General features: G+C 47.4%; 1 protein-coding gene across 1 annotated transcript; it reads left to right on the forward strand.

The window, feature by feature from the left end:
• The first annotated feature begins 5,076 nt into the window (after positions 1–5,076).
• Positions 5,077–6,702, forward strand: P2RY4 (pyrimidinergic receptor P2Y4). Its single transcript, XM_033201582.1, has one exon. It carries the CDS (start codon positions 5,253–5,255, stop codon positions 6,261–6,263), a length of 1,011 nt encoding a protein of 336 aa, XP_033057473.1. The 5' UTR covers positions 5,077–5,252; the 3' UTR covers positions 6,264–6,702.
• Positions 6,703–12,002: the final 5,300 nt, after the last annotated feature.

Below are 12,002 nucleotides of genomic sequence, written 5' to 3' on the forward strand. Positions count from 1 at the left end.
CTAGGTGCTAGCATCCTCATTCTACATATGAGGAAATGGAAGTTCAGAAAGACTTATCCATAGTCACAGCTGGCAGGCAATGGAGCCAGAGTTCAACCCTAGGTCTGACTCCAAGCCTGCATTTTTTCCACTGTATCACTTACCTTCCCTCCCTCATTTTCTTCCCTCTCCCTCCCTTCCTACCTTTATCCCTCCTTCCCTCCTCCCTCCCTCCCTCCCTCCTTCCCTCCTTCTCTCCTTCCTTCCTTCCTTCCTTTCCTTCTAACTCAGAGAAAGATATTAGAATCATGCCTCTTCTCCGTTTCCTTCTTAAAGCTCCAAGGAAACGAAAATCTTGCAAAGAAACTGTCATCAAGACAATTATGAATATTAGATGTGAAGGGCCAGGAGGGAGAGGACTGGAACAAACTGGAGGAGTAGGGCAATGGAAGGGTGTCAGCAATAATGGCATTTGTACATCTTATTTATCTCTGTCATGGGAAAAACAGTAAACTTTTCCTGCATACTAATTCCAGACGTCAATGAGATACCAAGTGTGTGTGTCCTGTAGCAAACAACATATATAGGGCTTAGATTATAGATGTGGGAACCATTCAATTCAACAAATTATAATTAAGTTATTCATTCAACAACTATTGAACACTTACTATGTGCAAGGTACTTGTTTTCTTAACTCTGAATTGGAAGGCATTTTTATGGGGAGAGCAGAGAATATAATTTGAAAGAAAATATCTAGAACGTATGTTATAATAACTTCACCTGGAAGGCTATGGGAAAGACAGAGGTACAATGAGGTACATGTTCTCAAGGAGCTCTGGTTCTGGTATGGGGGTGGGAGGATCAGGAGGAGATGGCCAAAAACACAAATGAGTATAATTCTAGGCTGCCTGTGGTATGTGCCATCTCTGTAGAAATGAAATGTGATAAAAGTGTGAGAGAAGGAGAGATGCATTTTGATTAGAGAGAGATCTGTATGCTGGAGTCTCTTGGCCATTACCAATTTTTGATAACCTCTGAGTCGTAGTTGAAATCATGAGAGTAGATGTACCAAGAGAGAAGGGAAGAGAGGGTGGGGGTAGGGGCCAGAGAGATGGTGGATTGGGAGAGAGAGGAGAGGAGAGGAGAGGAGAGGAGAGGAGAGGTGAGGAATCTTTGGGGTAAGGCTCACATGTGGGGAAGTAGGGCAAAAAAGAGCCAGGGAAGGGGCCAGAAGGAACATCCAGAGGAAGAGGAGAACCGGAGTAAAGCAAAGTCACAGAAACCAAAGTAAAGAAGAGTTTCACAGAAGAGAGTGAGGCTGATCCGCTGCATCTTGGCCCCGGGTGAGGATAGTAAAAAGCCAGTCAGGGGTGCCCGTTGGGGAGGGTTGGGAGAGGTCTTTTCCTGAAATAGCCACTGGGCGGCAGTGGTGGCAGCAGCAGCAGCAGCAGCAGCTGCAGCTGTGTCGGGACCTGCAGAAACGTAGCAGAGCTAAGTCAGGGGAAAATTGTAGCAGAGGTAAACCAGCCTGAAGCAGTAGGAGCAGGAAGCTGGCTCAGGCTAGGGCTTCTGTAGTGTAGTACTTCTCCTTGGGTGTACCACCAAACTTCAAACACGCTTGTCCACCTCTGCAGAGGCCAGGTTCATCCCTGGGAACAAAGCAGTAATAAAAAACACCTTATAAACTTGCAGCATTTTATGGTTCACAAAGTGCTTCCACACCTGTTAACCAATTCATATTCAGAAACCCTAAAAAGATTGATGTTATCATTCCCATTTCACTGGTGAAGAATGGAAGTTACAAAGAGGCGCCCAGGCTCACATGACTAATAAGTGGAAGAGCAAGGATTAAACACAGGTCCGTCTGGCTTCAGAAACCTGGGCCTCTTATGCAGTGTCACAGTAGTCAGCTGCCCAGGACTCAGGTTATGACTGTGTCCTCCACTGCTACCTTTTATTCCATCCCTTACTCTGCCACAGGCAAGGATCTTCAGTTTCCCCATCCAGGTTTCTGAGCTTTCTGAGAGATCTAGATTCTAGATTCTAGAGCCTCCTTTGCAAGTCTGCCTCCTCCTCTCACTCCCGGGATCCAGCTGGGTGACATTCTTAGGACCTGAGGATCAAGTAAGTTCAGAGTCCCCATTGCTTCTCAGCTCCATGCAGAGTGGATTCTGTTCCAGCCTGCTCACCCCTCCCCAAAGGCACTGCTTACCTCATCCTCAGAGTCCTCCAGACCGGGTTTGCCTCTAGTGCCTAAGACATACTTACGGAGGCTTAGTTGGCTTCAGGAGCCCCAGATCCTGAGCTGCTGACAGTCCCCTACACCCGGCTCTCAAACATCTAGGCTTGTTCTCTGCACCTTCTCCACTATATTCAGACCAAGTCTCGGGAGTGATCAAGAGAGATGAGGGATACTGTATAGAAAGGGGTAGAGTCTGTATGGGAAATGTATTGGCTAGTATCCTTCGGGAGACATGAACTGTCTCCTGACCATCTCCTCTTATGTGTATAATAGGCATCTCAAAATTTACAGGCTGAAAAGTGAACTCCAATCTTTCCCCTAAACCCACTCCTGTCTCTGTCAACAGTAACTGTATTCTTCCAGTTGCTCAGGTCAGGCATCTTGGAGCAATGTTTGACTCTTCTTTCTCTTATACCCCACATCAGTAAATCTCGCTGTCCCTACTTAAAAAAAATCTATCCAGAATTTGACCACTTCTCATCATCTCCGTCACTGTGATCCAAGCTACCATCATCTCTGTCAGCAATAGCCTCTTGACTGGTCTTCCCCCTGTACCTCCAGCCCTGCAGTCTACTCTCAACATAGAGCTGGCCAGTGAGCCTTCTAAAATGTAAGTCAGATGACACCTCTCTTCTCTAAACCCTAAGTGCCTTCCCGTTCACAAAGAGTCCTTTACAACGGCCTCCAAGGACCTTCATGATCTGGTCCCTGCCAAACTCTCTGACCTCATTTTTTACTTTTCCCCTTCTCACAACACCTGGCCTTTATTCAAAAGTCACCCTTAATATTTATTTATTTATAGACAGGGTCTTGCTTTGTCATTCAGGCTGGAGTGCAGAGGTGTGATCATAGCTCACTGCAACCTCGAACTGCTGGGTTCAAGTGATCCTCCTATCTCGGACTCCCAAAGTGCTGGGATTAGAGGTGTGAGCCACTGTGCCTGGTTTCACTCCTAATACTTAAAACAACAACCCTCTCTATTACCCTTTTCCTTCCCTCTTTAATTTTTCTCCATAATGATGATCACAATCTACATATTTTACTTATTAATTTTATTATCCCCCAGTAGTATGTAAGCACCATTAGGTGGGCGTTTTTGTCTATTTTGTCCACTCCTAAGGAATTACCAGTAACTAGAACTGGACCAGGCAAAAGTAGGCTCTCAGTAAATATTTGTGGTTTTAAAAAAAAATTATTTATGGCCGGGCGCGGTGGCTCAAGCCTGTAATCCCAGCACTTGGGAGGCCGAGACGGGCGGATCACGAGGTCAGGAGATCGAGACCATCCTGGCTAACACGGTGAAACCCCGTCTCTACTAAAAAATACAAAAAACTAGCCGGGCGAGGTGGCGGCGCCTGTAGTCCCAGCTACTCGGGAGGCTGAGGCAGGAGAATGGCGTGAACCCGGAGGCGGAGCTTGCAGTGAGCTGAGATCCGGCCACTGCACTCCAGCCTGGGCGACAGAGCAAGACTCCGTCTCAAAAAAAAAAAAAAAAAATTATTTATATTTGAGACAGGGTCTCACTTTGACACCCAGATTGGAGTGCAGTGGCGCGATCACAGCTCACTGATCACAGCTCACTGCAGCCTCAACGTCCCAGGTTCAAGCACTCCTCCTGCTTCAGCCCCCCATGTAGCTGGGACTTCAGGTGCATGCCACCACGCCCGACTAATTTTTTGTATTTTTTGTAGAGACAGGGTTTTGCCACGTTGTCCAGGCTTGTCTTGAACTCCTGAGCTCAAGAGATCTGCCTGCCTTTGTCTCCCATAAATATTTGTTGATTCTTTCCTGGTTCATAGCTAGTGGCTTAGGGAGGCAACTTAAGCACAGCAATTAAGTCATGGATGCTAGAGCCTGATCCAAAGGCAGGCCTGCCTTGGTTCAAATCTTGACTCTATCACTAACTAGCAAGACACCTAAACTTTCTGTGCCTTCACTTTTTCATCAGCAAAGCAGAGACAATAATAGTACCTAGTTCATAGAGAACCTATGGGGTCATTAATAAGTATAAAGCACTTAGAAAAATGCCTGTCATATAGTAAGTGCTATATAAGCATTCGTTGTAAGGATATGCATATGAGATTGAGATTTGTATTAAATATAGTAGTTTAGATTTTCTAAAATCTTTCAATGTGTGTCCTGCATTTGCCCATGTGAAAATTCATTACACAGACTTGTATGATCCCCCTGTAATCTATCTCCAGGGGCCTGGCTCTTCATCGGTAAACTTGGATGTTTCCTCATGTGCTCCCTCCTGCAGTCATTTCAAAGCTGTTAAATAGTAATCTCGCTGGGGCGCAGTTTCCCAATCTGTACAATGAGTAGGGTTGGACTAGGTCATTGTAAAGGGCCTTTCTAACTCTTTGGATCTCCCAGATGGGAGGAGGGACAGGCCCCACCTCCAACTCCACCTCCTTGGATATGCCCTCTGGCTGCCAAGGGGAAGGGTGACAGAGTTAGCTGAGCTCAGCTTCAAGGGGACCAGGTAAGAGACGTGCCAAGGTTCTTGGGCAAGGGTGGCAATGGGGCTCCTGGGCTGTAGGCAGGCAGTGGGGAGGGTGTCATAGGTAAATGTCATCTGGAGACACTGTGACCAGGGCACTAGGAGAGGCAAAGGCACTGTGGGGAGAGACACTCCTCTTCCAGGGACACAGCTGTGATGAGGAGTCAGGAGACACTTTGTGTCTGGGTATCTTCCCACTTTGGATAGTGCTGGGAGGCCTCCACCCTCTTAAGCCAGCCAGGCTCTTAGGGACAGAGTGAGCTGCAGAGTGAGAACAACCCAAACCCACGGGCTGCCTGCCTAAGCCCCAGCACTGCCTGCTGCCCACCACTCCCCAAGCTGGACCAAGGGAGCTTGGGTAGGGGCCTGGCTAGCCTGAGTGCACCCAGATGCACTCCTGTCAGCTCTCTCTAGTGCTTCAACCACTGCTCTCCCTGCTCTCTGCATTTTTTGCCCCAGCTCAGGGATAGGGGTGGGCAGGGAAATCCTGCCACCTTCACTTCTCCCCTTTCCATCTCCAGGGGGGCCATGGCCAGTACAGAGTCCTCACTGTTGAGATCCATTGGCCTCAGCCCAGGTCCTGGCAGCAGTGAGGTGGAGCTGGACTGTTGGTTTGATGAGGATTTCAAGTTCATCCTGCTTCCTGTGAGCTACGCAGTTGTCTTTGTGCTGGGCTTGGGCCTTAACGCCCCAACCCTATGGCTCTTCATGTTCCGCCTCCGACCCTGGGATGCAACTGCCACCTACATGTTCCACCTGGCATTGTCAGACACCTTGTATGTGCTGTCGCTGCCCACCCTCATCTACTATTATGCAGCCCGCAACCACTGGCCCTTTGGCACTGAGATCTGCAAGTTCGTCCGCTTTCTTTTCTATTGGAACCTCTACTGCAGCGTCCTTTTCCTCACCTGCATTAGCGTGCACCGCTACCTGGGCATCTGCCACCCACTTCGGGCACTACGCTGGGGCCGCCCTCGCCTCGCAGGCCTTATCTGCCTGGCAGTTTGGTTGGTCGTAGCCGGCTGCCTCGTGCCCAACCTGTTCTTCGTCAAAACCAGCACCAAAGGGACCACCGTCCTGTGCCATGACACCACTCGGCCTGAAGAGTTTGACCACTATGTGCACTTCAGCTCGGCGGTCATGGGGCTGCTCTTTGGCGTGCCCTGCCTGGTCACTCTTGTTTGCTATGGGCTCATGGCCCGTCGCCTGTATCAGCCCTTGCCAGGCGCTGCACAGTCTTCTTCTCGTCTCCGATCTCTCCGCACCATAGCTGTGGTGCTGACTGTCTTCGCTGTCTGCTTCGTGCCTTTCCACATCACCCGCACCATTTACTACCTGGCAAGGCTGTTGGAAGCTGACTGCCGAGTGCTGAACATTGTCAACGTGGTCTATAAAGTGACTCGGCCCCTGGCCAGTGCCAACAGCTGCCTGGATCCTGTGCTCTACTTGCTCACTGGGGACAAATATCGACGTCAGCTCCATCAGCTCTGTGGTGGTGGCAAGCCCCAGCCCCGCACGGCTGCCTCTCCCTGGCCCTAGTGTCCCTGCCTGAGAATAGCAGCTGCAGGTGGGCAGCCACCCCCCAGGACAGTAGCTTCTCTACTCCTAGGGCAGATAGATTGTAACATGGGAAGCCGGGAAGTGAGAGAAAAGGGGGTGAGTGCAGGGCAGAGGTGAGGGAACCCAATAGTGATACCTGGTAAGGCGCTTCCTCCTGTTTTCCAGGCTCTGGATAGAAGCCCTCACCCTGAGGGTTGCAGGGAGACAGGGACATTATGGGTGATCTCATCTCTCGTAACCCTTTCAGTTGCCCACTCTTTTTTAGCCAATGCCAGTCTTCTACTCCTCATTGTTTCTGTCCCTTCCTGGGGCCATTGGTCCTACAAGTCTTTGTGAAAATCTTCCCCAGTCCTCTTTCCCTGTCCCATTTCCCCCACAGCCTCCTATAGCATGTGTTTCTCCAGCCAGACCAGAGCATTCAGCTGAAGGGGTGGATCAGGCAGAGTCATCTCAGGATTGGCCTGACGTATCTGATGGTGATAACCAGAATCAGGAAGTGGAGGCAACTTCCATATCACAGATGCCGAGGATGTGCCATATGCAGCACCCACACCAACTTCCTGGTTCTCCCTCAAAGACAGCATAGTCTTGCTTACCCAGGCACTGGAATAGGGTGTGATCCCAGGGAGCCTGCATGCCAGGGTCCCCGCATATTGCTGGGGGCCTGACACTGTTGAACTAGTGCGCAGCATGAATTAAAGTCCTGTGATGGGGTGGGAACCTTAGCTGATAACAGCCTTTAGGACAGGAATGGGACTGGACCTTCTTTATGATGTTTGCTCAGAACATGTATATGACAGCTCTCCTGTACTTAATGAAAGGACAAGTGGATGGCTCAGACTGAGGGGCTGGAGCTCTCATGTCTATGGCTGTAAGTTCTGGCATTGAGGAGTAGAGCAGATTTGTGCAGAGGATGGTGGTGACAGGAATTGACGCCCAGAGCTGGCGTTTCACTGATCTCTCCCCTTTCTCTAGCTCCTGCCCCAAATAAATGATAAATCTGTCACCAGCTCTTTCAGATCAGGCTTCAGGACTTTGAGGCCAGGGTGGAGCACTAGGACTGGGAAGGTTCTTTTTAAAGTTTCCCACCCATTCATTGCTTCTCTCTTCCAGTGCCATCTTAGGCACTTACAGGCTTATAGGATCAAGTTGCAGAGGGGAGCGGGGTGCATTGGAAATTGAGAAGCTAACCCCTAAGCCTTGGGAAGTAAGAATTTATTGGCAGGCATTCTTGAGAAGGGTGGGCTCACACTTACAGGCCTTCTCCCTTTGAAATCACCTTCCAGCCTGTTGGTCTCCTGAGTCAGACCCCAGCCTTGCCTTTCTTTTTTTCCCACCCTTGCTGACCTGTCTCTGATCTCTTACTTATCTAATGATAACAACTTGTTATTGGCTTCTAAGGGGTCTCTCTCCATAGAGTAGGGCTGGGGCTGGACTGCAGAAAAAAATGACTTCGGCCGGGCGCGGTGGCTCAAGCCTGTAATCCCAGCACTTTGGGAGGCCGAGACGGGCGGATCACGAGGTCAGGAGATCGAGACCATCCTGGCTAACACGGTGAAACCCCGTCTCTACTAAAAAATACAAAAAACTAGCCGGGTGAGGTGGCGGACGCCTGTAGTCCCAGCTACTCGGGAGGCTGAGGCAGGAGAATGGCGGGAACCCGGGAGGCGGAGCTTGCAGTGAGCTGAGATCTGGCCACTGCACTCCAGCCCGGCGACAGAGTGAGACTCCGTCTCAAAAAAAAAAAAAAAAAAAATGACTTGTTTCCCTAAATTTCCCTTTTTGTTTTTGAAAGGCTCCCACTTTCTCCTAGATATCCAGGACCTTCTTGCTACGCAGGACTCCTGCCATTAGGAGTAAATGGACCGGCTTTTTTCTCCTCTTCTTACTGGTTCTCCCAGTCTCACAGCCACTGTTACATACACCGTTCCTTATCTGCACTCTCTTCCTTTTATTCCTATGACCATGGCCTCTTTGCCCATCACCTCCCCTAACCTGCTGTCCCCACCCAGTAAAGCTGCTCTTTCCATCCCAACTGACTCAGGCCAATTTTCTCATCTGTTACTTTAGGGCTGTCTTCCCTTGCACTTTAGCTTTAAACACCTTGACTTTCACCTTGGGCCAATCTCCTTTCTTCTAGGACTGGAGGAAATTGCAGATGAAACCGGAGGACAAGGCTGGCTTGACTCACTAAAACTTCACATCCTGGAATTACGTCTAAGCTTCATTCCTCTTAGCCTGGTGTGTTCCTAGAGAACATTCCACAGCAGCTGTTTCGTGTCTTTTCCACCTCCACCAGGCCCCAAATTTATCTCTTTCTTGTGATCTCTTAAGAGAGTTACCTTGCCTCGCCGGGCGCGGTGGCTCAAGCCTGTAATCCCAGCACTTTGGGAGGCCGAGACGGGCGGATCACGAGGTTAGGAGATCAAGACCATCCTGGCTAACACGGTGAAACCCCGTCTCTACTAAAAAATACAAAAAAACTAGCCGGGCGACGTGGTGGCGCCTGTAGTCCCAGCTACCCGGGAGGCTGAGACAGGAGAATGGCGTGAACCCGGGAGGCGGAGCTTGCAGTGAGCTGAGATCCGGCCACAGCACTCCAGCCTGGGTGACAGAGCAAGACTCCGTCTCAAAAAAAAAAAAAAAAAAGAGTTACCTTGCCTCCTACAAAACTGAGAAGCTCTAACGCTTCAACTTCCAGTTATCATTCATGATAACTACTCTATATTTGCCCTGTCTTTCTCCCTTTCTTCCCTGAAGTTCCCAGAATAAGAGGTGGTCCCCTTCTTAGTCCTTTGTTTACCTCTCTTCATTATTTCAAGTCTCTTCCATCACCCATTTTATCCCACCTTAAAAACAAACAAACAAACAAACAAAAAAACAAAGCATTACCACTGACACCTTAACCCTGCTGTCGTTTGTCTTTTCTTTTCTTTTCTTTTTTTTTTGAGACGGAGTCTTGCTCTGTCGCCCAGGCTGGAGTGCAGTGGCACAATTCTTGGTTCACTGCAACCTTCACTTCCCGGGTTCAAGTGATTCTCCTACCTCAGCCTCCCGAGTAGCTGGGATTACAGGCATGCACCACTACGCCCGGCTAATTTTTGTATGTTTAGTAGAGATGGAGTTGCACCATGTTGGCCAGGCTGATCTCGAACTACCGACCTCAAGTGATCTGCCCTCCTCAGCCTCCCAAAGTGCTGGGATTACAGGCGTGATTACACGCCTGGCCTAGAAACCTTTTATTGTAAATATTCTCCCTGGTTGCTATAGTCTTTCATGTCTATTATTTCAATTGCCTCATAAAATTACACCTGTCAGTAGATTACATTTTATTTGACTATTCCCCTATTATTGAATATTTAGATATATTTCAATTTTTCTGTGCTCTGAACATCTTAATGTGTATAGATTTTTTCTCCTTTGTAATTCTGTCTCTAGGATAAGTTCCCAGAAGCGGGATTACCAGACCAAAGAGCATGAACGTTTTTATGGATCATGATTGCCAAAAGGACTGCAAAAATTTTCCACACCACAATGACATATGAGTTGTTCCAGTTCCCTTGCAGTGCTAGCATTGGACTTTAGAAGAAATCTCCTTAGATGGTTAAACATTATTTTCATATTTTTCATTTCTTTGATTACTCATGGGATTGAACTCTTTCCCATATATTTACTCTTTGCATCTTTCTTCAGTTGGCACCCTAGTGGTATTCTTATATATCTAAATGTATTCTTTACTTAATATACATGCTATCCCTTTGTCATTATTGATGTAAATATTTATCTTATTTATTGTGATACTTTTAATTTTAGTTCCTTATTTTATCCTCTCACTTTAGAATTTCTCTCCTCATGCTTTTATCTCTCTGATTGCTTTCTATCTCCTTTGCTGACTCTCTTTTGCTCCTTAAGTAAATAGCATTCCTGAGATCGGTCACGGAGTCATAGCATTTGGGGATTATTTAATGCCCTTTGTTCATCGGACTGTTGATTTTGCCTTGGAGAGAACATACTGCAGGTGACTCATAGTCCTTGAGAGTACCTCAGAGATCATATAGGGTCTGCGCACCCCCTCACTTTACGTTGAAGGAAATAGGCCCAGAGAGGTGGCTTGCCCGTGACTCACTAAGTTAGTGGCAGAGAAGAGGCAAAGTCCCAGGTCTCCTGACTCCCAGGGCTCCTTATATACCATTACTCCAAGCCAACTCAATTCTAGGCCTTCCCTTCTCCTAACTTCCACCTCTACATCTTCAATTGCCTACTAGACAGTTTCACTTGGACCTTCCATTGTTAATTCCACCCCAAGATGTCAAAAGCAAAACTCCCTGAACCAGTTTGTCTACCTGTCTTGCTAATTTCTGTTCATGGCATCTTCTTTCAAGTCAGCTAGGCTTGAAGACTCTCAGGCAAGTTCAACTCTTGTCTCTCCCTATTTCACAGGTTCTGACATTTCTTTTTTCATCTTGCCAATTACAATTGGCCTTCCTTTTAGTCTCAGCACTACCATTCTAATACTGGCTTTTGTCACCTTATCCCTGACTGTCATAGGCTCCTAACTAGTCTCCTTATCTCCAGTCTCTTCCCATCGAAAGGCATCCTCTAAAATGTATATTGCCAGATTAGTCTACCCACACACTGCTTTCAGAGTTTCACTGTCTTACTCAAAATTCTTTCATAGTCACTATTGTCCACAAGACAAGTCAAAATCCTTTTGTCAGAAATTCAAGAGGGTCTTTTGAATCTTATTTTCCATTATTCCCCGGTAAAAGTCTCTCTTCTAGATCTAGCTAAATTAGCCTTTTCGTTCTCTCTCCAAACAAGACTTGGATTTTCTCACCTCTGTCTTTATTCTTCCTGTCCGCCACACTGGAATGGCCTCCCTCTCTTCTTGGGCTGCCCTTTTTCTATTCAGTTTCCAAGGCCAGGCTTTAGTCCTGCTTCCTGTTTGAGGCCTTCTCTGTTGACTCTTACCCACAGTGACCTTCCAGGTCACTCCTAGAGTAATTATTGTCTCTATCAGTCATTGGACACTTTTATTGTCTTCTAACATTAATTCTACTGTTATCTTGAATTGTTATTTAACTATTCATGTACTTTTGTCTTGAGTTCCCACCTATAAACCCCTTGAGTTACTGTGATAGAAAGGAAAGAGCATAGAACAGAAAATCGGAAGACCCAAGTCTGAGCTCTGGTTCAGAAAATGGGTCTCAGGTGTGTCATCTTGAATGAGTCACTCAGACTTTCCGAGCCACGATTTCATCATCTGTAAAAAGAAGATAATAATCTCAGCTTTAAGTACCTCTTCAGATTCTGGTGAAGCTCTAAGTACCTCTTCAGATTCTGGTGCTTAATAAATATTTTCTGAATGATTATATGTTAGTAATGCAGTTTATTGTTTCTTCTTCCAGGCATATTTCCACTCTGAGAGGCCACAGGAACCCCAAGGAATTAAAGGCCTAGGGGACTTTAGGAACAAGGCGGGTAGAAGGGCATTGGAAAGATGTTTCGAGGGGAAGTAGACATAACCAGCATCTTTCACATTCCACTCTGTGGGCTACTCACTACTTGGCCTGTCTGTAAGGCTAACCTGGATGTAGGGAGGAGGGGAAGGTGACACATTCTGAGCTTTCACTTTGCTTATGTTTTCTATTCCTTCATCCAACAATCCCCAGCTGATTAAGTTAAATGCTTCACTCAGGACTCTGCTCTCCTTCATTG

This window comes from Trachypithecus francoisi, unplaced genomic scaffold (assembly GCF_009764315.1).
Source record: "Trachypithecus francoisi isolate TF-2019V2 unplaced genomic scaffold, Tfra_2.0 Lachesis_group6, whole genome shotgun sequence".
Lineage (NCBI taxonomy): Eukaryota > Metazoa > Chordata > Mammalia > Primates > Cercopithecidae > Trachypithecus > Trachypithecus francoisi.